Source organism: Anopheles aquasalis, chromosome 2 (genome assembly GCF_943734665.1).
Source record: "Anopheles aquasalis chromosome 2, idAnoAquaMG_Q_19, whole genome shotgun sequence".
Classification (NCBI taxonomy): domain Eukaryota; kingdom Metazoa; phylum Arthropoda; class Insecta; order Diptera; family Culicidae; genus Anopheles; species Anopheles aquasalis.
The window spans coordinates 78,088,147-78,113,950 of record NC_064877.1 but is presented as its reverse complement, the minus strand read 5'-3'; the positions used below and the strand labels follow the sequence as shown (position 1 = coordinate 78,113,950).

General features: G+C 41.9%; 2 protein-coding genes across 2 annotated transcripts in view; one reads left to right on the top strand and one right to left on the bottom strand.

The window, feature by feature from the left end:
- Positions 1-23,061, top strand: part of LOC126580769 (thrombospondin type-1 domain-containing protein 4-like) — a 28,440-nt gene extending 5,379 nt beyond the window's left edge. Inside the window, exons 3-12 of the mRNA XM_050244014.1 lie at positions 3,238-4,082; positions 6,829-6,919; positions 7,011-7,113; positions 7,189-7,346; positions 17,902-18,100; positions 20,408-20,719; positions 20,824-21,767; positions 21,852-22,028; positions 22,204-22,616; positions 22,689-23,061. Of these exons, the coding sequence (XP_050099971.1) occupies positions 3,238-4,082; positions 6,829-6,919; positions 7,011-7,113; positions 7,189-7,346; positions 17,902-18,100; positions 20,408-20,719; positions 20,824-21,767; positions 21,852-22,028; positions 22,204-22,569 (3,195 nt within the window). The 3' untranslated portion in view covers positions 22,570-22,616; positions 22,689-23,061. The remainder of the gene's footprint in view (positions 1-3,237; positions 4,083-6,828; positions 6,920-7,010; positions 7,114-7,188; positions 7,347-17,901; positions 18,101-20,407; positions 20,720-20,823; positions 21,768-21,851; positions 22,029-22,203; positions 22,617-22,688) is intronic.
- Positions 23,062-23,624: 563 nt separating this feature from the next.
- LOC126570803 (thrombospondin type-1 domain-containing protein 4-like) overlaps positions 23,625-25,804 on the bottom strand; it is a 34,996-nt gene continuing 32,816 nt past the window's right edge. Inside the window, exons 10-14 of the mRNA XM_050228801.1 lie at positions 25,048-25,804; positions 24,787-24,963; positions 24,198-24,611; positions 23,907-24,119; positions 23,625-23,821 (exon numbers count right to left, since the gene is read on the bottom strand). The exon at positions 25,048-25,804 is cut by the window's right edge and continues 187 nt beyond it. Coding sequence (XP_050084758.1) covers positions 24,246-24,611; positions 24,787-24,963; positions 25,048-25,804 — 1,300 coding nt within the window. The 3' untranslated portion in view covers positions 23,625-23,821; positions 23,907-24,119; positions 24,198-24,245. The remainder of the gene's footprint in view (positions 23,822-23,906; positions 24,120-24,197; positions 24,612-24,786; positions 24,964-25,047) is intronic.

Genomic DNA, 25,804 nt, shown 5'->3' with positions numbered 1-25,804 from the left:
CAACTGGAAACATACCAAAGTCGAGATTATGACTGGCAGAACATTTTCCGTAATTTCACTTGCTTGACGGAAAAATCAATCAAATCAGTACTCCAAACGCTGTACACGGACGGTGATAAATCAGTGGAGCGAAAATGTTTGCGTGACCTTGCCAAAAGGGCCAACCGTTTCCCACGTCCGAGGTAAGTTCACCGGCACGCCGATCGATTCAGACTTCGAAACATGCTGTGCTGAGTCAACGGTCAAGCGATGCTCGACTTGAAGTGGATCACACCCTACACCGTCCAGAGAAAACTGCTTCATTATAATCTTTCTGTTGCTGTTGTCGAGGGTGGTCTTGAACAGTTTCGAGGCGAGAGGTCATGTGCAACTAGTGATTCTTGTGCGGAATATTTTTCTTGGTTAGGCGCCCCCAGAAATTCGGTCAAATAAGCTCCCCTCTTGTGTGGTGCAATACTTTCGAATCGAAGTGGAGTTCTTAACAATGGAACCAGATTCCGTCGACCATCGAACGCCACTCGTCATCACGTTCGCTCTCAATAAGCCCTTAGCCCCTAGTGCATGTATGTGTGCAAAGAGTTTGGTGATTTTTATGATCTGTCCCTCCCTCTGAACCTAGCACACCCTTCATCTTCACTAAGCAGCGAGTGTTTATTCCTGTTCCGCTTTCTGTAAGTCAGAGTTCTACGTTTCAAACATTACATCACGCTCTGTGTGAGGAAATTAACATTGCCAGGCAGCCGCCAATCAGCCAAAATGAATAAAAAACAAAACCAGTCAAACACGCGACACAATCAGTTACAGCGGAAGGCATGTCAGTGTTAGAGAAATGCCAGAGGTTGGCCAGAAGAGAAAAAAGGGTTCTAAATTCCAGACCACGAAGCATCCAACGAATTGCCCCAGTTTTTATTACTGCTGCCTCTTCGATTATATGCTTGGTCGGCTGATCGTTGCTCCCGGCTTATGATTTATGGAAACAGTCGCTTTATGGTCCTTCATCGTGTGCATCGTACGGTCGCGTGTGCGTTTTTTGGGAACCGTGAGGTTGAATGTGAGATGGAGGTGGTGAAATGCTAAAAAACAATTTTGGAGTAAACAAACCCAAACACCCGTCACGGAGAAAGAAATATGAGTCAGGAGGGCTTAGCACGAGCGCGAGGGAAGCGAACGAATACGCAAAGTGATGTGAGCAGGTTAATGTTATCGCGATGGAATTATCGTTAAGATCTTGCAATGAAACGGGAATAAGGAATAGGATTTTTGCCCTGGACACATGAATATGTACATGTTTGTAGCATCAACATAAACATACTAGTGTTAATCGTTTGGAAAAATGATTTTCCCGGAATAACCATCGTCAGCAATCAGCTAATATGATCTTTTCTTAAGTAATTTTGATGTCAGAGGATTGAAAGTTGTTAATGTTTTTGCTTAATGTGTTTTTATGTGATGAGATTTTGTCCTTAATCATACTTCATTCAACAATCCTCGTTGGCACGAATCACTCGGTTGATGTCATCTATTCGTAAATGAAGCGCGAAACGGCTTCTCAACGGGGTGCGTATGCGCGTTTAGCGGAGCGTGTGCCGATCACTAACCTAGACATGGAGACAGATGAGCAGCAAGAAGACTGGCGTGCAGAAGAACAATATGTCTTACGTTTATTTCGGGTGGCCAAGGGTGCTTGATATGATTTGTCGCCATACACATGCCGATGGCGAACATCTGACGACGTAGAGCACATTCCAATGATACATGGCGTGATGTCGTGGTTTTGAGATGGTTCGTGCGTTATTCGATGGTAATCAACTGTTTTATGCTTCTGTTTTATGTGCTCAATACTACATTTTGACATTGAAAAGGAATGATGCTAGCCAGTTTATGGTTCTCAGGATCTCCCTTGAGTATCGTAAGCGTTTAAAAATGAGAATATGTGTTTTATGTGTGGTAGAGCTGTTAGAATTTGCCTTTTTGGCAGATAGGGGTGAATTGAATGAATAACCCACCGGAGAACAAACATATGCTATCGATTATGCACCGATTATGCTAGCATTCCGGTACCCCTATTTAGGAGCTTCATCGGGATAGGGGTGGATTCAAATCAGCTCACAAATATTTAGACCACCCAAAGAGTGATGACGCTTCAAGATTGAAATGCTTGTCACAATGTTTGAAACATATTCTAGCATAATGAAACATGACAAGGTGTTATTTGAATTAGCTGTAGAAAAATGAAACATCAAATGAAACAAGACTTTTGGCTTTGTTTCAAACGATCATTGAACAAAACGATTGTACGTTGTCGTGCAAAAGATGCTTCTAGTTCAATCGAATTTCACCGAATGTTTCGAGCCTTATAGATTGTAGTTTTATTATCAGGTATAACATCAATTAGAAAGATGACAGCGTTATCGATTATGATATTCCTAGTAAACACGTGAAACAGCCTCTTCTCAAGACTCTTGTGGTACTTTACCAAATAGTACGAGCGCCATTAGGGAAGGAAAGCGGTTTAAAAATAACAGGATTGATTTGTAAACAGTAAAACACACGAAGAGCATACAAAAGCTGTTCGCTAGACTTGGAGTTTGTAACTTTCGATTTTCTGCAAATGTCTTTGACCGCACTTCAAATAATGTTTAGTTGGGGCTAGATAGTTCAAACATACTTGCCCTAATGTTAAGCAATGTTTTACGCAAATGTTTTCACACCGGAGATGTAGGACATGGGAATCGGTTTTCGGCGATTTCGAGACACAGAGAGACGTTGTTTCTTTCAAAGTAAAACAGATTATGGAAAGCACAGATTGACACATCGTCAGGGACTATTACCAATACAACGATTATGTGTTGAGTAATTGAATTGCATCATAGCCATAACGATGATCGTAACACATGCAGTACATACAATGTTTGCGCCACACATGTTTCTTTAAAAATCAATCATTACTTAGGGCGTTGTATAGTATGTAATTATTCTTAGTCCTTTCTAATCCTTTTTGGCCCGAGAACTGTTATACTGCGGCTCATAATTGTCGCATATGCTTCTAATGATAGCCTAAGGCATTCAGCATAATTTCATTAATTCATCAAGCTGCCATCAAATGTACCAACATATTTCCCTCAAATATGCCAAATTCACACCTGGCGAAACAGCTCTTTATTATTGCAAGAGTCCCTCCTTCTTTTCCGGTTCCTTTTTGCTAACCTTCTTCCTTTTCTCCCCATCTCTTCACAGATTCATCGGGAATGGCTAGAAAAACGAGCTGCGAAACGAATGAATGTCAGCGGGATAGCCTTGACGACCTCCAGAACGGCCTATATGAGGAAACTAATCAAATTCAAGAACGAAAACGAACCGCTGTCAGAGAATGATGTTTCGTTCGTTCCTCATTTTGAGATCGGCGGCGGTAATGGGGCAGTCGGTATCGATAATGGTGCAGATGTTGGTTATCCTTCGCGACCGGAAAAAGAGCTTTTGACTGTTGATGCCGAACGCTATAGGTATGAGATCGTCAGCGAGCATGAGGCAGCACCAACGGAAGCCAGTTTGAGGGAAAAGTCACGCGCGAGTTCGCCGAGCGTGAGCGACCCAACAAACCCGTTGGTTTATGTGATTCAACCTGCTGTTGAAATGCCAACTGAGAGCTTGGTCCAGCATCTTTCTGGCCATGAAGTTACGAAGTCGATCGGAGCTGCCACCCAGAAGACGGAAATGACCGAACGAATCGATGCCATAGTTAAAGTGAATCAAAACGCAAACCAGAATCAGAACGTCGAGAATGAACCTGGCGCTGAGGCGGATGATTCTACTTCCGGCTATAAATTTAAAACAACCACCGACAGGGATCATTCTGAGACGACAAGCGTAGCATCATCATCCGAGCATAACCACACCAAGAATGGACAGCAAAGCTTAGATCACCCAGCAAGTGGCCTAGAGCATCGTGATCCTCAGTCATCGTCTTCAGTAGACGTGATAACTGTGAGACATCTGTTTGGACCGTGGAGCAACTGGACACCTTGCTCGAGATCTTGTGGAGGAGGCGTGAAGATGCAGTATCGAGCATGTCTGAAGAGAGAGTAAGTATCTGCAATGCTCCGAAAGCACAGTCCACTCGTTATAGCAACGGATCCCAAAAAGGTTTCTCTGTTCCCATACCAAATGGTATGCGGAAACGAAAGCCGCTAATTTGTGGTGTAGATAGCATGGCCACCAGAATAACTGAGGGAACGAGGTGAGAGCAAGTTGATGCTCATTCTGTTCTGGTTTTCTGGAAGCATCTAAAGACCGAGGGATTTCCAGGGTTACTGAATTCGTGCGAGTTGAGCATCAGTACATACAGCATGGAAGCTATTTCAATATTAAATAAATCTGTAGATTGGTAAGGCTATCACATTTTATTCTTATTTTTTGTGCTTTCTCCATTCTTCACTCTATGGAAGAACAAATTATCATTATGATTTCCTACATTATCAGTCTCAAGAGAGCATCCTCTCTGCACCAATCGAGACCATCTATTTGCTTGGAGCGCAACAAGTGTTAGGAAGTTGATTAAATTAAATCACTCAACGGTATTAGCTCCCGTTTCGCCAGCCTTGCGCCATGCTACCACCGAGAATGAAGGCTACAAATTACTTGCCAATCGTATACCAGGGCGTCCTTTCCGTCGATTGGAAGGAAAAGAAATTGCCTCTACTACTTTGTCCCTCCTTCTTGTTCCTCTCTCAATAAAATTCAGTTGGAGTGAGAACAGCGGGATGGAAACAATCGTCAAAGAAACGAGCCTCGTTTATTGTTTTCCTTGTTCCTTGCTCTGTTTAGGTTTCGAACACTCGGTTGGTTAGGGGAGACTTCATCATTTCCTCGGCTATGGAATACTTTTATCGTTTATTTCTATTTCGCTTGATTCAATCATGGATGCATCATGATGACCCTCAACACGACCCATTTCGCGTGGTTGAGGAGTAATCAATCGATAAACAGCAAACGATTGTGCACTTTTCGATACGTGAAGCCTCGAAGAAATTTCTATTCACTATCACACCATCATGTTTTATCTTAATTTTAGTCGCTTGGTTTTCAGGAAATTTACTTGCCTTTTTACTTCAAATAGAAGAACAGTATTACATACAGCACCACCTATCCACTTTAATGCTTTACTAGTTCGTAAATTCTCGGTTACTACCGAGTTATCTAGTCTCTGGACTCCTCTTCAATCCGTTAAAAAAAAATTAACGAGCTTCACATGAACACGTTTCTGGTCAGTGATGCCAATGAAAACAAAAGTCTCATAAGTGGATTTTGCATTGGCATTAGATGTGTTAGTAAACGGACCATGCCAACGAAGCACCGCAAGAGTAATGATATAAAAAAGAAGAAACTTTCGTCTTTTTGTATCAAAGTCCTGCAGACACTGGAAGTTTCACCACTAATCTTGCGACTCATTAGGGGCGTAACGTTCAACCAAATGTTTCCTTCGGTGTTTCTTTGTTTCTATGTAAAAGTTCACTTCCAGTTTTTCTTATCCCATCGGTAGAGTTCTTTTGGCAACGACCAACAATTACATGAGAGGAGCAAACCAGGAGAATATATACTATTATGCTGTAAATCAAAATACAGATTTCTTAATTAAGTACCACCATCGTTAAGAATATTTTACTCAGCTATGGTATGAGCTGTAAAAGTTCAAAGTTTCATTTTACAGCACTCAAAGTTCAATTGCGTTCGTGGAACAGTAGAAATGGTTCAAAACTAAAAGCAATATTAAAAGGATGACCTTTATTCCTATCTAGCGCTTACGGTCAAGTGAATTCGTTGCTTACTCGGTTGGTCGGATCAAAGTGCTCTTTTCAAAGATTTTGTTTCCGGTATCTTTGAGCGCAGTTCTGGTAAATGATGTCAAGTGTAAAAGAACGACAGTGAAGATCACGGCACCTGTATTCATGTAAACAGTGCAGGTTATGTACTAACTTGTTCTTCCTGTATTTACATTCAGAACATAACTTGCTCAGCAGGTAGGAACGGATACCATGAAATTGGTACATGGATTGCAGTTCCGTAAGGAAGAAAATGGCCGTAGGACATAAATCCGCTGTTGCTGTATAGATTCTGGTTTGTGTGAATGGTAGGAAAGCTTAATCGGATCATCACAAACTACGCGTAGAAGCAAATCTTTTAGTGCTCCTTCTATTCTCTTTGACACTCATTGGTCAATGAACGAAGCAGTAGTAGGGAACGATGAAACACGCCCGGCCATTCAGAATGGGATCCGTTTGTTTTTTGTTTTTCAAAGTAGGACTGGAATAGAGTATCGATAATCTTTTAAACTTTGATTGCAAGCTATCACTATGATCACATCGTATATAGCACAGCAGGGTTTATTTTGTAGCCGGATGTTCCCACACCACAAATCGTCCCTAAAATACAACCAAATATACTTGAAAAAATGCAGTTTATTATAACATTTAAAAAAACATGTATAGGTAAATAGTTTTCTACAAACAAATTGTCAAACCGTTTTTGGTCCGAATCAAAAGACTTGCCCGTTTAAGCGACAAACCCGGTTTGATCATAGTGTGATCAATATTTTAACTTAAAAATTCAACCAAATTGGCAAATCAACAATCATTTTATGGGAACCATTTTATTCCTCTGGAAAAAAAAACCAGCATAGAAAAAGATTTGTTTGATCGAAATTTCAGATTAGTCTAAGGAAACATTTGAACAGAGAAAAGCAAACTTTTCATTATATACCAGGGCATGCTCTAACAACAAACCTGCGCAATGAAGGCATAACAATAATCTATGTAAAACTGACTACCACAGGTATATCAACGGCAAAAAAAGCTTGAAGCCACCTTTGGAAAGTGTTGAATGCAACGGAATCATCAAAAGATATCATCTGTGCAACGAACAGGTGCGTTTAAGCATGAGTTTTTTTGTAGTAAAATGCGTAAGTGCCACATCATCATGGAAATAGGACTCATGGTCGTCAATCTCTATTTCAGAACTGCCCTCATAGCGATGGTGATTTCCGCGATCAACAATGTAGCAGCTTTAACAACCAATCATTTGAAGGGAAACGTTACATCTGGGAAGCATTCGTGAAAGGTAATGGAAAGATCTTTTGTTACAATTGATGTAATTCTACATTCATTCAAACCTCATTATCGACTACATTGACAGAGGATGCCGAGTGTGAGCTGAATTGCAAGCCGATCGGAATGCGTTATTTTGCGACATTAAATAAAACAGTTATTGATGGAACTTCCTGTATCAAACCAACGGACTATTTTCGTCGAGGCAATGGAAGGAGAGGCATCTGTGTGGGAGGAGTTTGTAAGGTATGATCAAGGGGTATGTAAGTTATGGTATGCAATAAGTCATAAAGTGTGGATTGCAATGAAATTGAAGATGGTGTAGATTTCTGACTATATTCGTCTCTAAGTGGAGATAAATATTATTGGTTTTAAACATAAACACAAATTGAATCTAAAATCCAAACTCAGCTCCGACGAAAAAACTAACTGTGTGATTACATCAACGCAAATTTTCCAAATCGATGGTCCCAGAGTAGAGCGGGGATCGGTGTTGAATGATTAGTGAATGATTTAAACCAGACAACTCGTCTAAAGAGAAACCAGCGAACGGACGAAAAAGTGTAGGTGTTACGTGGTTGGCGCCACCTCGCTAACTCTTGAGAGCTAACTCACCTCTTCTCCTACGCTGGTTTTTTATATTTTTGTTTTTTCTCTTACGCTGGTTTTTTTTTTATTTTTGATTTTTGCGTTAAAAGCACCCAAGGCCTACACTGAGCATTGATAATCGACCTGAGAAGCGCTATTCAAGACCATAGGAAATTTCATCCAGTATGCACAGATTGGGACAATATCCATCTTTGGCGTGCTACGTTGACAAAGTTATCGATCAATACTTTTACATATTTCCCATATAAAAGTTACCGCCAGATGTTAAGGTGACGTCAGAACTGTTGACGTGTTTATTCTGTTGATGGGATTATTCTACTCTCTATGGCACCCGTCCGTGGACATCGCGCATCTCATGAATAGTAATGCGGAATAAACAATACTAACCCAACCGAAAATGTCTTCGATTGGAACCGATAAGAGATCAAAGAATCAAAGCTCATCGCGTCGAGGATCTGTAATTTGGCAGATACATGAATAATCTCCAAACTACAACAGTCCTGGCTTTGTGAGTGGGATTTATACGACTTGGTGGAACGCGATGCCGCTACGTGTTGGAATGTTTTCGGTTGAATTATAGCCATCTTCTACATCATGATTCGCTTCGTTGACAGTTCATTTAAACGATATCGATGGTAGCAACTAGTATGAACCAAAGTAAACCAGATTTAGCCAAATGGTAGGAAAACATCTAATAATGATTCATTCTGGTTGGCTGTTAGTGTTAGTTGGTGTGTTGCTTGATTTAAAGTTCACTATTTATGAATAATTTCTTGAGAATATATTTTGATATTTGCACCAAGGGATGCATTTCTTTCAAATGTTAAACATTTCTTGAATCCGCAAAAGAAGATCAAGCATTTGCTTTTTTAACGTCCTTCTTTGCTCTCCGTTCCGTCGCTCTCGTGGTTGCTTCTAAATCGAAGTTCATCTCTCTCTTTGAATGCGGCGATTGTGTAAGGTGTGCACTAATGTCCTCCGTTCCTTGAGCACCATGCGTTTCCATCGTTTTCATAAACACCTGATGCAGCTAGCCGGCAAGATTATACAAATAGAGTAACATCGCTCTCCCACAATTCCCAGCACAATAGACACTGTTGGTCGCATTCGTTGCTCAACTGCTCGAACAAGCTCTCGCGAGATGATGTTTCGGCACCATGCTGGAGCGCATAGAGACGCCGAGCATAAAAAGCAGCGAGAGTAGGATCGGTTCGAGTAGTATGGCGTGTCGACGGCACCAAGCAGGTGTTCTGGCGAATCTTCTCGGATTCGTGTTTTGAGATTACTCGGTGAATGTTGATTCCACGTTGAGCAGAGAAACGGAAAGTCTTCTGGTGCAAAACTGTGTCTTTAGGTCGGTCAGTCGGTCTTTCGCATGAGTTTTGTTTTCGATTCCCGGTGGTGGTGTGCGTGAATGGTTGTGTTTGGTTGTGTTCTACTAGCAACATACTAAATGAAGGGAAATACTTAGTGATAGCGATAGCAAGTCCTTGTGTTTCCACGAATGTGCAACCAAACGGAATCGGATCTGAATGTTATTGTTTGTGAAGCAGTGCTATTGCTTGGGTGTTGTTGTCTTTGCGCAAAACATCATCTGAAAAATGCATCCATTTCCTGTGAAAGCATTGAATAGTAGCGAAAAAACCAAAATTGTGCTGGGAGTGAACATCGGCATGAATTTGTTTTGTTGAAAAAGAAGTGCGCAACATTATGTCTGATAGTGGAACGAAAACAGTTTATGACAAGGCGAGAAGTGGAAACGAATGGATGAATTAAAGTACCTTCTTTCGAGCGTTGCGTGGTTGAAGTGGGAAATTCGACTCAAGCAATGTTTTTGTCGTTGAAATGTGTATCGTGCAAGAGCCTTTGCTTATCTGAAACTCCTGTTATATTGCGGAATGTGAACATGACATACGCTCCTGATAAGAGGAGAGAAATGTTTCCGAACGGATAACCCGCATGAATGTTACCACACACATCTTGAGCAATCTAAACACAGCCAAGAGATTAGAATCGTGGGTAGTTTAGAGATTTAATTAAACGAAAACACGTTATCACACCGTGAGTTCATTGTTATCTAGCAAGTTATCTTTTGGTAACTTAAATTAGCACCGGTATGCCCCCAGAGCTAAACCAAATCATGTTTCGCGCCAACTTACGCTGCAAACTCTTTATCGAGGGTCGTGAAGGTAGCGAGATGGTGCATGGGTTTTCCACTTATTGTAGCCGGATGGTTACGGAATCAACATCTCCATTCTACACACAGCGGATAATGTTGAGCCATTTTTATACCAAGCGTGTCTTTCCATTTCAATGTCCCTACGTTATCATATTATGCTTCTAACTTTGGTCATTTCTGGAATCTACATCTGCTTCGAGGAAGAGAGCAATAATTGTAAGGCCGCGTGAAGTGAAATGGTAGTTACATAATTATTTATAATTGTAATTACGAAGTTTATTACATAATTAATTTGAAGTACGCACATTTCTTAGCGGATGCCAAATTGTAAAAGTTTGTTGTTATTTAGAAAGACTTCAATTCGAAAGGATACCGGCGGAAAATGTATGCCAGTTCGAGACTTTTAGAGGCGTAGCTAATCTCCTCGAAACAGTAATTTGAAGTTAAGCTTGAAGGACATTAGGGAAATGGTCGTAAACAAAGGAAATTGTGTGCAATTTATCTACTTACACTTGAGTCTTCTCCTTTTATCACCTTAGTTTGTATCATAATATCTCTGTAATTCAACCCATTCCAATGAGATTAATTTGTAATAGAAGAGAAAAGGTGAATGAAATGAAAGATGTTTAGCATGTCGATCTGTACATATGGGGCCAATGTTTAGGTCGCAGTCTCGCAGCAAAAATGTAATGCCAATCAATCAGTCCCGTACTGGACTTGGATATAAATTACCCAATGGCAGTTACCAGCGTGCATTTCAGATGGAATGGATTCATTCCTTTTGTTTTATGCCATACAGAGCCCTAGTACTCGTATCGTGAAACCGAATGATACATGCGGCGGTCCCTTACGTATTCATGAGCTCATCACACTTTCGATTATACGTGTCCTGGCTGAATGATCACTGTTTGATAATTCCACCTGCAACATGGATGGAACAGTTCTAGAGTTTTTGGCATGTCAACATGTATCAAAATATCACGGTTGTCAGCCAGTGGCGCTGACTGACACGAGGAAGGATGATTTGGTTATCCCGCGCTGTCCCTGCGTGCCTAATCCAACGAATTCGCGTCGTTGGGAGTGGCGAAATAGTGCGTCACTGAGGAGGCACAAGCAAAATCAACACCGTGCTGAAGTAATGGTAAGAGGTAGCAATCACATCTAGTTGATCTCTTCAGGGACGAAAGAGAGTTTTGCGTTGGAATTTCTTTTCCCGTTGACAGTCCTTTAAAATATTTACGTTGGTAACAGCAATCATACTAAACGTATTTGATGGGGCATTGTACTTGTTTTTCATAATATGTTTGAAAAGTCGAAAAATCTATCTTTGCAATAACAGGTATTTTGTTTAAAAAGCCACGCAAAATGAAAAGTATATAATCGATAGGTCGGTACAATAAGTAAACGTTTTCAGTGTTAAAAGCATCCTTCAAAGCGTGATGAATTGGTGTTTTGCATAGTTTGAACAGCATAACTCTGCTGGAATGGGATACATGAGTACACCCTACCCTACGTAATACTATCATCCCGAATTAGAAAGTTTTAACGACGACACGGCTTTCACGGATTCGATTCGAGTTGTAAATCAGCGATCCCTGTTGGGCCCAGAGTTGGTGCGATTTTGGAGGACTTATTGGTGGTTGATTGCCGGGTCAGCGAACTGCCTATTCAGTGCATAATGCGTAGATAAAATCTCGGCTTATTGAACATTGGCTTTTAAACATGGCAACACAAAGCGAGTTATATATTCGTAGACAGGAAGAGAGAAGATTGAATGGCAACATTACCGCTGTTCAAAATGTATGCAATCATTGTGCAAAGAAGGTTTTGAAAATATATCATTTCAAGCATATAACGTGCCGCTCGAACAAAAGATAAAAAAATTATCCAAAAGCTGCTTTGAATTTCCATCTGTATTTTTCTTTACGATGGAGCCCTTTTGCTGATACAATTTATGGTTTATGTTGTTAATCGTAGAAAAAGAAGTGTGGTAACCATGAACGGTGAACCGACTGTAAGAATCGTACTACCATCGCCACGATATTCTCGGGATTTGAAAGTGGCACACAAAGGGCAATAATAAACACTTGAGAGCACTTTTGTCGCGTAACTCCTCTTGAATAACGCTGCGCAGACAATGTAAGTGCAACACCACGCCGAGCCGATGGTTGCAACGCTACGTGAAGATTCTCCAAAAGACGAGGATTTAGTATACGATGCTCTCTAATGGCTTTTTTTTATCTCTCAACAAGCAGTGTCACAGCCGTGAATAGCGTCTGCTTGGAAGCCGAAGCGAAGTTTCACAATATAGTGGAATCAATGGCAATGGCAGCTTCAGGTCTTTTAAGCTACTGGCGGTGTAATATCCAGAATGGCAGAATTGGTTAAACGAATTGTGACAATACGTTTTTACTTGGAAAAGCTCAATTTCGTTTGCTGAAAAATCTTCAGCAATTTGTGGCAATATTTTTCGGTCAATAAAACTAAGTTATAGCAGTAATTGGATACAAATATATTCTTACTTGTTATGAACGCTCGATCGAAGAATCTTCGAAACAATTCGTCAATGAGTGACGAATTTAAGTAAATAGCTGTTCATTGCCTATTCGCAGTTGACTGTTACCACGGTGTGTAGAAGGTGACTATCAAAAATGGCAAAGCATAGTGTTGGTTTGTTTGATGAGTATCATATGTTCTGAAAACTAATGTTTGTCACCCATAACTGATTCATGTCTGCAATTAAGTGCGTGTGTATCGACACAAAAACTCTTCTACGGAACGCTTTCAAACGCACCGTTGTTACTCGTTCAAATGGCTATAGTTACAGGCAAACCCGTTCAAGGCACTAGCTAAAGGGCAAACCGAGGGATGATGACACGTTTTACACATTCACATACGCTCCACCACACCACTTCCCTCACTGTATCGCAAACGTTGCGTGTGCCGCGTGGTGTGTAAATTACATTATTAGGTGACAGCGCTGTTGGACAGGTGTGCAAATAGTGTATACACACCGTTGATGAACCTTCATGGTCGACAAACTGAAGATCATCAAGAACATCGGGGGGTATCGCATGCCGAGAATTGACTCGCTTGGGAGCGCCGGTGACACATTCGGGAAGCGAAATGCGAAGAGTAAAAAATAAATCGATTTCACTGCCAGATGGTTCTATTGTGGACGAAATATCACGCCCATACGAAAGCTTTCGAGCAACATCACCAACAGGCGAGCGATATACACGAGCTAGTCCACGACGGGAAAATAATTCAACGTGGGTGGTTCAATGAGTGGAATTGGAAATTAGATTCAGACTTAATTAAACTTTGCTGGATTGTACGATGCCAGGCTTACCGACATAAATTCGCTTTTCCAAATAGAAGAGCAACGACGGATTGTTTCGCGTTTTGGGTGAATTTTCCAAGAATCGTTGTTTTCGAATATTGTTTGAAAATGAACAACCAGTAGTTATAAATCTCGAAATTGGGCGGAAATTTATGGTTGATTTCAGCATAGCAAAACGATTTTCCACGAAAACACTCTAGCTACTTATAACACTTCGAATGGACGGAAAATGCGCCACATTATTTTCCCAAAGAAATCTTGTAACATACTTCGGGCTTCTTGACATAAGCCCATCTTTCCTAACAAGGATTCGAGGAATATTCGCCAGGAAAAACTTTTTTATAAACTTACGTCAGCGACCGTGGCTCCATTTTCATCCCTCCCCCCGTTAGTTAGGCACTCCCTTGAACTATTTCCGCCCAAAATCCGCAGAGAGATTTGCTTGCGCTCATTGTGGGCACACCTGGTTATGGCGTTACCATCAGCATATAAGGGGCCAGAGGCTTCCAAAATGGTTTCCTCTTTTACGGGAAATTCTCATTTCCGTCCAGACACCAGTACTAAGGGTTATTCGTATGCGGACGAAACCCTTGCAATGAAGCACTTTTCAGCAATGGCCACCCATATCGGGGGCAGAATGAGGGATAATATAACCTAGAGCAGCTGACGGACCAGCTAGCGGAAAGAAGATCTTTTTTTTCGTTTTCATCCGTGTCAGCATGCGTCGGCCAATCTCGACTCTCGTGTCCGGATTTTTAATTACCTTCTCTGATAGTGCGCTGCAAAGCAATTGTAGGTTGGTCGCTTCTGCATTCACTATCGCTACAGCACCCGAAATTGTACTCCGCTATCATCTTGCACCCAGATCTCGACTGCTGCTTGCGAGTAGGCGTTTAACGAAAAGGAGGCTGGTGTGCTTTTGACCTTCAGTTGCCGACGTTGTAAACTACCATTATTAATTGCTTTGAAAAAAGTATATAAAGCTATCTGCTGTTACAAGCGATCAAATGTTCTACGAATAAAATAAAACGGAACCTTTTTTATCTTCACTCGCTTGTTTTATTCATCACTACTTTGTATTCGATGGAAATGGAGGAAATTTACTAATAAATTTACAGAACACATTGATTTTCGGTTTTAGTACAGTTAGTGATTTTTATGAAGTCATGTAACACCGATCAACCGATGTCAGATGACTTTTGCCTATCACTGGAATCATTCTGAGCTTTTAACATGAATTTGAAATCTAACATCAAAGCACAGGATCGACCCGCTTGCGCAATACCCAATGGTCGTTATCGAACTCATGCCCTGCGCTCAGTCATTAGAGTGTTAATGGTAGAAGTATGATTTGCACAACCCAAGGAAAAGCGAGTGTGAATTATTGATTCCGATAATCGATTCCCTGTTTCATGGCGGCATGTCCAGTACAGGCTAGAATTGAAATATTGGCCAAGAGCTGCAGCTTTTAATTATCGCTGAAGATAATGTGCGCTAGCCCTGGACCTAACCATGGATACGTATTCAATAATGGCCCATAATGATACATCCGCAACGGGATTATCTCGGATGTTCCTCTACCGCGGCTATGCCACTAGCACGATTTGAATGTGCAACTGAAGTGATAGTGCAAACTGCGGACAGCAGCGAATGGTTATTAATTACTCACCAAAATCAAACATTATACGCTCACGCGGGACGCTATTGGCTTTTCCCTCGAGTGGTTAGAAGTGGTATCAACAATTTCATGTGCAGTGAGATCGATCCGTTAACGCCAATACGGTAGAATATCGAAATTAAATTTTCCTACCCCGCTAGTCAGAGTGGTGAATAAATATAATGTATTTATTGTTTGCTGATCCCACCCTGTGGTAAATAATGCTGTTTCTGATGGAGATGATTGTAAACAGGCGCTGTAACTGATCCCTTTTGATCACGATTGACGATAGGATTGTTATTGAGCTGTCATCGCGCTGCTATCAATTTCGATAGTTGATGAGTGTTCATGATCCTGTAATGAAGTTGGCTTTTGTTTATTCATGATGTATCAGCGACAGGGCGGTTAATGCCGTTCCGTGGAATATCATACACTCCAAGCGCACACAGCGTGTCCTTTGCGCAACGAGCAACATCACTAGATTCTGCTCCGATAGTAGCACATTTAATTAAATGTCTTAGGGAATGTAATCGATGATAGTTTCGAAGTATATTGTAGTATTCCCGTTCTATCAAAATTGCAATTTTTCATGTCTCACCTTTTTATGATTAATCATCAAACATCTCATTTGTGTTCAATAAGTTAATAAGCAACGGTATGCAGTACAACTAGCGCCACGAGTATTTGCTACTTTCAGGTAGAGGGAAGTCTTCACGTAGACTCGAAGGTCACGTACCAATACGTAATAGAACTCTTCACAGCATGACGCATGGTTTACGTCTTCACACGGTGTATTACCAGAATATGCTGAGTTTACTGAATAGGATTGAACCTTCGCTCTGGTCCTCTCATGCTGAGATGCATACTTAAGATGGATTTTTACTGCTCCTTCATTCCATGCACATGCTCTTGCTGGTTCAATCTCTCCTCGCAGGAGGTGCTGCGAATGGAGCCTGCGGTGTTATGTTGATGGCTGCTGGTGATGAAAGAGGTCTACAGATTCCCGGATGGTTTCTCTGGTTGCCAGGTAGTAAAAGCAATCACTCAACGGCATGAGTTATTTTTCCAATCAGCCTAGGTCAAGTCAACTTTTGCGGGGTATTGAAATTAAATGAACCATGCAGTTGAATTGCTCAGATTGGTTCACTTTTAAGAATTTTCAGAATACGAAGGACGTGACTAACATCATTGCTAAGAGGCTATCCACATACTTTAATGTTTTGTGTGTATAGACAGTCGAAAAGATAGGATAACCCATCGTTATCGTGCCCATTACGAGTAATGGAATAACTTTTCAATTTATTCAAACCATTCAAAAAGGGGAAATGTAGAGTTTAGAAGCGGAACTTCTTGGTAAATCATAAATCAAACAGAGAACAACTCTGCCAACAAATTGTTCATGCAAGACAAAGATCACTAACCAGCGAAACTATCATACTTTGTAAAGCGAATTTTCACAATAAAGCAAATCCCTTATTATTGTCTGTGTTGGTGTAGGACAAAGAACTGTGGAGAGATTATTTTTCTAGCTATGGAAAACCCGGAAACATGGAACTCATTGGCATGCATGTTCAACAAGAGTTGGGGCCGTTCTTTGTCTTTGCTTTGAAGAATTCCTTTAGATATCTGCGGAGGTACATTTCACTTGCCCGTGTAGTACAGCGGAAAGTCAACTCTAATACTTGTAGTAGACGAAGAGAAAGTAGTTTTAAACAAGTTTTTGAACTACCCACGGTTATGCTTGTGGCCATTGTGTTTATTATGCGTTTACCGTCACAGTGCTCGCACACAAACTTTTCCTCAATGGCGGTTCACCCGTTTTTCCTTAATACTCCAAGTTTTCCACATTAATGTAGATTGTCATGCTTGGAAAGAACCTGTGTTATGTTATGCAAAGTGATGGAGGCATGGTTACTACTAAATAGTAAATCATCTTTTCTCTTCAACACACCACAGTTTTTTGCTTTCGTTGACTCTTTTTAAAATAATATGTAACTCCAAAAAAGCACTTCTCCTGATTGCGCCCTTTAACTTTTACTCCTATTCTACACAACAATAGAATTCAAATAAATATGAAGTGTATTAGGCTACAGTGATTTAAGCATATATTTAAGCATATAATATAGCATAAGCATATCTTATTTTAAGAAACAAACTGGCACACTTTTTGCTGGCATAGCTATACCAGTCTTGAGAAAACACTCAGCACGTGAGACGGTCGAAATTTAAATAAATAATTGAAGAACATAGGATATCTTAGACCTTCCTCATCAGTTAATTTTACAGAGCGGATCTCGACAAGTTATGTGAGAAAAATTTAATAGTTCTAAATGTTTTTGAAAAGTACAGTAATTCAGATCCTTGCTGCTACAGTATTGGTGGTAAGTATTCAAAGTTCTTGGCTCTGAGCAAAACAAATATTACTGCTGGGCGTGAGAATGGCAATAGGGATTTGCTATTACGTTGGCCACTAGCGCTTCCACCATTAACGATCTGAACAGTTGATATATCACGCCCAAGAGTATTATTTTTCTTTATTCAAGCTCTCGAGCATCAAGTGACTTATGATATCAAGTTCATTTGTCTCACCTGCAACACTTCAAGAGGAGTTACTGTGCTATGGAGAATGTGCAGAATCCCACACATAAAGCACTTACAGTTTGGGAATTAAAGTTTTGAGCGTAAACATGACTGTTTCTGTTATTTTGCGGCTTGTTATTTTAATTGAAAACGCATCTGGCAGTTACTACGATAACAATCTAAAAGATATGAAATCTTTGACATCAGCGCATCATATTTAAAAAAAAAATCATTCTTCGACGGAATGAGTGTTATAGTTATGTCATAATGCAGGCAAAGTCCCTTGCAAGAAGCATCGTAAAGCAGGGAATTACTATAGGATAGATGCCCTTAACGACACTCTACTTAAACGCTTTATGTAGCATATTTATGTGTAGCACGTAAAACTAGAACATTATCTGCCAGTGACAGTTTTGAATTATTTCGCACGCAGGCCGTACACAACACGGGCGTCATATCAGGGACGTTCATGAACAATGGCGCCGTCAGGTGCGGAGCAACCCTTTGTCGCCCAATATTTGGCATCTATACGAAGACCAACCCTCACAGCGGTTACATTCCCGTAACCATTATACCGGCTGGAGCGTTCAACATAACGATAACCGAAGTTAAAAACAGTCAGAACTATCTTGGTAAGTAACGCAACGTCTAGAAACTGGTCTCGGGTGCTGAAAGACGAAAATGAATGTTCTAAATGCGACGCCCTTTTTTAACATCACTTTCATTTACCAGTTTAGGCATAGGTTCTGCTAATGCATTTCTTGTAATAACCATGAAGTCTCTTAGGGCACGTGGAAAGAGATCTGCCAAAATTTTGATTCCCTCCTTTTCCAAATGGTCCTAATGTTCCCATGAAGGCTACCTAAGTGGTAACAAAACGATTGTTTATTTTTAGTTTTTCTCAAATCTAGCCACCCAGCGATTTTTTTTATTGAAATGGAAATGATGAAAGTATACAACACCATCATGTAGGTTGAGTCGCAAGATAAACAAACTACTTGAGTCATTTCTACTCGAGTGGGTGGCATGTATGACAGCGAAACGACAATCTCGCTCGAAGTAAAGGACCCATCAAGAGTTGATTTATGAATCGTTGAACGCGTCCCATCCCGCCGTGCCCGTATCAAAGTGTCACGGAGTGCCTGCGAGTTGACCCCACATACTAAATGCTGCAGCTGGTGATGCTCCTTGCACTGCCTCGCGAACTACACGACGGTTAGCCGACGGTTCGGGTAGGGCCATATGCAGTGGCTCTTGCCTTTAACACGTGACTACATCTGTCATCGTTTGTTGCTAATGTGACGCTTCTTTTCACGCCCTCCCTCACAAATGCCGGGCCGCTGTGACGATCCTTGAAAACCATTCATTGCCGACGAGTTTGTGGAAAATCTCGTGAATAAATAACGCTGAAGCTTGCTGAAGCCACTCGTCCAGGTCGCTCGTTTTGCATATTTCCTACCCCTTCGGAAGTACTCGTTGAGCAACTTAATGTTCTTACACAAGATGTACTTCGGTCGAAAGAGTGGTATTTCGGTGTGAAAGAAGATGCTCTTATCCTTAATTCGTTAAAGGGAAAAGGGTCAATTTGAACATTGGTATGCTATTCGGATTGCATTAGTATTCAATAAAAAAGCATACTTTTCAATAGTGAATATTGAATTCGTGTTTAATACAGACTGCCACTATTTCGAGATGCCTGAAGAACTTTTGATCTTTTCAATAATGGGATTGCGATAGAAAATGTGTTGAACGGATATGGTACATAATATGTACACGTGTATTGTTAGAATGGGATTCTCATGACTAACATTAAAGCCGATGAAAACAGTTTTTACTGATAATCCATACAAACATAAAACCCGAAACAACAGAGTGCCGATGGCGGGTGCAGGTTGTGTAAATAGCATTACGCTACTCGCTGGTTGCTTGCAGGGCTGTCTCTTATTTAATTCACGCTCTGTAGAACCATTTCCAACACTCTCGCCGACCTCTTTGAACGAAACTCACACAAGGCGAAGCAAACGTGAAAAACCCGGTAAAAGAATTGCGTATCTCGATTTATGGTTCTACATATTTAATGGCGTGGCACCACATGATAGCTGGTGATAGAAAGCAGCTCAGAAACTGCTTGTACCATAACCAAATAAGTATGGAAATTTGTGCGCTGTGCCCAATTATTCGACCATTTTGTCAACCGGCTAGCGGTGGCACTGCAATCATCATGCTAGAGACCAATGATTTCGTTTTAATGTTGGGTTTACCACAAGGGTGAAAAGGTTCGTCGACACTTTGGCTCTTAAGCATACGTTGTGAATGCACCGCTGGCAGTTGGAGTATGAACGATTATTTCTTCTTTAAAAAAGGCAATACGAGGCCGGTTGACGTTCTTGTATGGTGAACAATGGAAGGAACAATTCTGCATCAATCCAGAATCGTTTCCCAACTCCATCTCTCCATCAGGCGCAATGAAAATTATTCTTGTGTACTATGCGAATGATTGCATTCCCATTCATCATCCCATTACAAGCAATTATTGGGTTTTTTGAGTTTGTTGTGCATGTTAAGCTTGAAAATAGGCACACAAAATAGGCATCTTATAATAGAAACCACGAATACGAGTGTAGCGCCTGTAATAAATGTAAAATATTTACATATTTATGCAAACCGATGGACAATCGGGATTCATATTTGTGCAGTTTACTTCATGCATCCGAATAAAACGATTAAAAATTATAATAAAATCGCTATGAAACACTTATTTTACTTTTCTTTGTGCTTTAAGCATGCGGGGAAAACGCACATGCCTGAATTACATTTTTATTGTTCAAAAGGCGCCCTTCGGTGTCTGTGAAAAACTGTTATTTTCGTCCCGATTTTTTGCTGAACTCGACCGACCATTTTCGTTCCGTTTCTTTTGTTCTCTTCCTTCGTTTGGCCAGCACTGAAAGCGTACGATCAGCAGTTTTTCATCAACGGGGACTACACGATTTCACTGAGTGGACAGTACACAGCCGCAGGTACCGTGTTCGATTATCATCGACTCGATGGGCTCAGTAACGGTTCCAAGAGTAGTCTCCGTAATGTGGAAGGCATCACGGAGTGGGTGACCGCTGTTGGGCCAACGAGTGAACCGGTTCAGATATTTCTGCTCTCCCAGTACACGAACCCGGGTGTTAAATATGAGTATCTGCTACCGGTCAGTGCTAATCCGCAAGAGCCTTCGTCATCGGTGGAAGACCCCATTCCGGAAGGTATGCTAGAAGATGTTTGGTGCAATATTAGCTGACCTCATCCAGCAGGTCTTTTCAAACAATATCGTTGATTATTCGCTTTTTCTGTTGTTGCAATTCTGTAGTGGGGAATGAAATCTCAGAGAAGGCCAACGTGCGAATACCAAAGCAACGGCTTGTAGCAAGCCAAAACAACAACGGTAACACGACCGCTAGGGGTCCACGTAAACGGAAATATCTTTGGAAGGTCATCGGATTCAGTGCCTGCAGTAAGTCCTGTGGTGGAGGGGTTCAGCAGCCAATCATCAAATGTGTCCGAGAGTCTCCAACGAAAGTCTTCTCCGTCAAACGTTGTGCACATCTGCAGCAACCGATTTTAAACGAAAACCTGATGCGTTGCAACACTCAACCGTGTCCAGCATACTGGAAGCTTGGTGAATGGAGTCAATGCAACTGCGAGGAGAAATACGATGAGGTTGTGCTCAGGACACGCGAGGTCAAGTGCGTCCAAGAGTTACTATCGGGGATAGTGATTCAGGTGAATAGTGGCGCTTGCATGGACGATGTACCTTCGAGCACGGAGAGCTGTGAATGCTCGCGTGTCATCAAACCAACGACTACGCCAGCACCTCAGGTAGAACCTCCACGGTATAAACCCACGACCGGAAGCAACCAACATCATCGAGGACACCGTGGACATCAGCAGCATAGCCTACATCACTCTACAGAGAGAAGTGATCGCAATGCTTTGGTTAGCACACAGAATGACGGCAGCAGCTCACCGGCAACGGTCATCAGTAGAGATCATGGTCGACAGCGGCAGGACATGAGCCACATCCATCATCGGGCAGAATCGAAGAAAACAGGCGTTTGGTTGACGGCCAACTGGAGCGCACGATGCTCTACGACCTGCGGTGTTGGTCTGCAGACCCGTTCGATCTTCTGCGATCGTAGCTCCTCGCACAACTCGGAACGTTGTGACCTCCGTCTAATGCCGGAAACGTCTCGAGAATGCACCAGTGATCGAGCATGCGAGTTTGGTGAATGGTTTACGGGACCCTGGACTCTGGTAAGAATCATAACGAAGCTTTATGCAAACTGATATCGTTTACCGATGAAATAGTTAATCGCTTTCCATTTACCTTTCGTCTAGTGTTCTGGTGATTGCTTCAACTTAACTCGCTCCCGGTCGGTGCTGTGTATACGCAACGAGCACATTGCGCAAGTTAGCGAATGTGATGCCACGACACGACCCATATCGAACGAACCATGTGACTCTGAGGCGTTCGAAGATTGTAAACCTCGGTGGCACTATTCCGAATGGACAGAGGTATGTGGCATACTTTCTCTAGGGCCAATCGAATCCTGATATTATCATCCATGTGTTATGATAAATCCTTTGGACAAAAGTCGCGATCCATTTTCACGAAAAACCGATATCATATCGATCGGAGAGAGCCATAAATTGGAAGAATAATGCTCTCTTTCTTTTCTTCGATCAATAGTGTACGAAGCCATGCGGCGGAGGCAATCAGAGGCGTGTCGTAAAATGTCTAGAGTTCAATTTGCGAGCAGGAATGCTGCAGGAGTCGGTGAGTTGCCGCTATGCTGATCGACCTACGGCCTATCGGGTGTGCAATGAGGACGCTTGCCCATCGACGACGGCTACCACGGCGCCAACAGCTTCTAGCTCTTCGACATCATCTCAACCGAGCATGGATTCGGATGATTACAGCGTCGATTTGATGCTGAACGATGGTGACTGTCGGGATGAGTTCCCGAATTGCTCGGTCGTTGTGAAAGCAAGGCTTTGTGGCTACGATTACTATAAACAGGCATGCTGCGTCACATGTCGACAACAGAGGAACTAACTTTTAAGGATCTCTCGTCCTCTCCCCACAAACTAATGGCCAATTGGGTAAGTAATAAAAAAAAAAATGTTTTCACGATTTATGGCTACAAGATTGCTTCTGTGAAAACTCTTTTGTAGTAATCCTCCCGACTGATCATATCCCCGTTTATCACGCTCGAGGTAACACAACAAATGAAATAACAGTTCAACACCGTTTACAATACCTTTCATTCGGATGTACGAAGATGAGGCGCCTAACATTTGCTCATATCAACGAAGCCCGTAGATCTTCCATCAGTTTCTGGAAAGAAAAAAAAACGGAAGATATCTCCGAATCTCTGCCAATGCTGTGTGGACCTCCATCAAATTCCATATTATAGCTGAGCTATTCCTTACCTTGATTCGTGCTTCCCGAGGCATTTTTTAATTGAAGCTAAGGGAAAACGATAGTAGTAAAATATGTTGATGACTTTGGAAAAGATTATGTCATATGTTGTGAGCACAAGTAGATGAGACATGAATCAATAAAAAAAACACTCTCGAAAAGAAGCTATACAAGTTTTTTTTCTGAATTTATGTTGATTTTAACGCTTTGAACGAACAAGGGGTTCATACGTGGTAAGTAGATGACATCTAGATCTGCAATACCTACCTACACGATCAGTGAGTCTTCTTCTTCTTCTTCTTCTTCTTCTTATCCGGCGCTACAACCGACGAGCGGTCTTGGCCTGCCACAGAAGATTCCTCCACCGATCAGTGAGGCTGCTTTGTATAAAATGAAAAAAATATGTATGTGGCAAGAACAATAACCCTCTAGTTACTTGTGCTTTTGCAAACGATTACGCATCAATAACGATAGCGAATCAATAACTGAAACGACGCATCAATAACTGCAGCTCTTGATTCGTCAACCTCGGTACAGCTCCTGAATTGTAATTTGTAAATTACCTTTTAGGTGCAGAAGAATGATAAGTTACGCAACCGTGATGGTCACCATATATTTCTTTCAGGAATAGGCCCTGAAACGACGGTTCCAGATAAAGTCATCATTTCATTAAAAACAATTATCAATTATTAGTAATATGACTTTCAATGTGTTTTATTGATTTGCTCGAATTTTTCCTGTTTTTACAAATGATCTTAATTATGTGTTAAACGTCTGTCCAGATCATTTATGGCTTTACATACTTCAAACATACGCATTAATCTAGAATCCAGTAACGAAGTCTGCCCTGGGCTAACATTATCACTGACGGGGAAAGTGCGAAGAGCTGCGAAAAGAGAATCAAACAGACATACTGAAGTGCTTTGTTAAAAATCAATTTGTTTTATTTAGATTATCGGGAGTAAACTTACCGGTGACCTGGTGTTACGTTCACGCGTATATTCCGTTGCCATTTCTCATTCGGTTCCCAACGTGGGTTAAGTGCAGGTACCCCATACTAAACAATATTCTACCAGAGAATTTTGATTTTACTCTTCAAATTTATTGATCGGATGATACAAGGATGTGAGATGTGTTCAGTCAAAAGATTTGATTTGGCTCTTCCTTTATAAAAGAAGGTTTTTCTGAGGAGATATAAAAGATAATGGAATATGATTGCAATGAAGCAGTTCTACGATCGTAACAGACTGTTTAATGCTTACCCAATTGGCCATTAGTTGAATGTAATATGCCGAGTGAGTTCTTAAAAGTTAGTTCCTCTGTTGTCGACATGTGACGCAGCATGCCTGTTTATAGTAATCGTAGCCACAAAGCCTTGCTTTCACAACGACCGAGCAATTCGGGAACTCATCCCGACAGTCACCATCGTTCAGCATCAAATCGACGCTGTAATCATCCGAATCCATGCTCGGTTGAGATGATGTCGAAGAGCTAGAAGCTGTTGGCGCCGTGGTAGCCGTCGTCGATGGGCAAGCGTCCTCATTGCACACCCGATAGGCCGTAGGTCGATCAGCATAGCGGCAACTCACCGACTCCTGCAGCATTCCTGCTCGCAAATTGAACTCTAGGCATTTTACGACACGCCTCTGATTGCCTCCGCCGCATGGCTTCGTACACTATTGATCGAAGAAAAGAAAGAGAGCATTATTCTTCCAATTTATGGCTCTCTCCGATCGATATGATATCGGTTTTTCGTGAAAATGGATCGCGACTTTTGTCCAAAGGATTTATCATAACACATGGATGATAATATCAGGATTCGATTGGCCCTAGAGAAAGTATGCCACATACCTCTGTCCATTCGGAATAGTGCCACCGAGGTTTACAATCTTCGAACGCCTCAGAGTCACATGGTTCGTTCGATATGGGTCGTGTCGTGGCATCACATTCGCTAACTTGCGCAATGTGCTCGTTGCGTATACACAGCACCGACCGGGAGCGAGTTAAGTTGAAGCAATCACCAGAACACTAGACGAAAGGTAAATGGAAAGCGATTAACTATTTCATCGGTAAACGATATCAGTTTGCATAAAGCTTCGTTATGATTCTTACCAGAGTCCAGGGTCCCGTAAACCATTCACCAAACTCGCATGCTCGATCACTGGTGCATTCTCGAGACGTTTCCGGCATTAGACGGAGGTCACAACGTTCCGAGTTGTGCGAGGAGCTACGATCGCAGAAGATCGAACGGGTCTGCAGACCAACACCGCAGGTCGTAGAGCATCGTGCGCTCCAGTTGGCCGTCAACCAAACGCCTGTTTTCTTCGATTCTGCCCGATGATGGATGTGGCTCATGTCCTGCCGCTGTCGACCATGATCTCTACTGATGACCGTTGCCGGTGAGCTGCTGCCGTCATTCTGTGTGCTAACCAAAGCATTGCGATCACTTCTCTCTGTAGAGTGATGTAGGCTATGCTGCTGATGTCCACGGTGTCCTCGATGATGTTGGTTGCTTCCGGTCGTGGGTTTATACCGTGGAGGTTCTACCTGAGGTGCTGGCGTAGTCGTTGGTTTGATGACACGCGAGCATTCACAGCTCTCCGTGCTCGAAGGTACATCGTCCATGCAAGCGCCACTATTCACCTGAATCACTATCCCCGATAGTAACTCTTGGACGCACTTGACCTCGCGTGTCCTGAGCACAACCTCATCGTATTTCTCCTCGCAGTTGCATTGACTCCATTCACCAAGCTTCCAGTATGCTGGACACGGTTGAGTGTTGCAACGCATCAGGTTTTCGTTTAAAATCGGTTGCTGCAGATGTGCACAACGTTTGACGGAGAAGACTTTCGTTGGAGACTCTCGGACA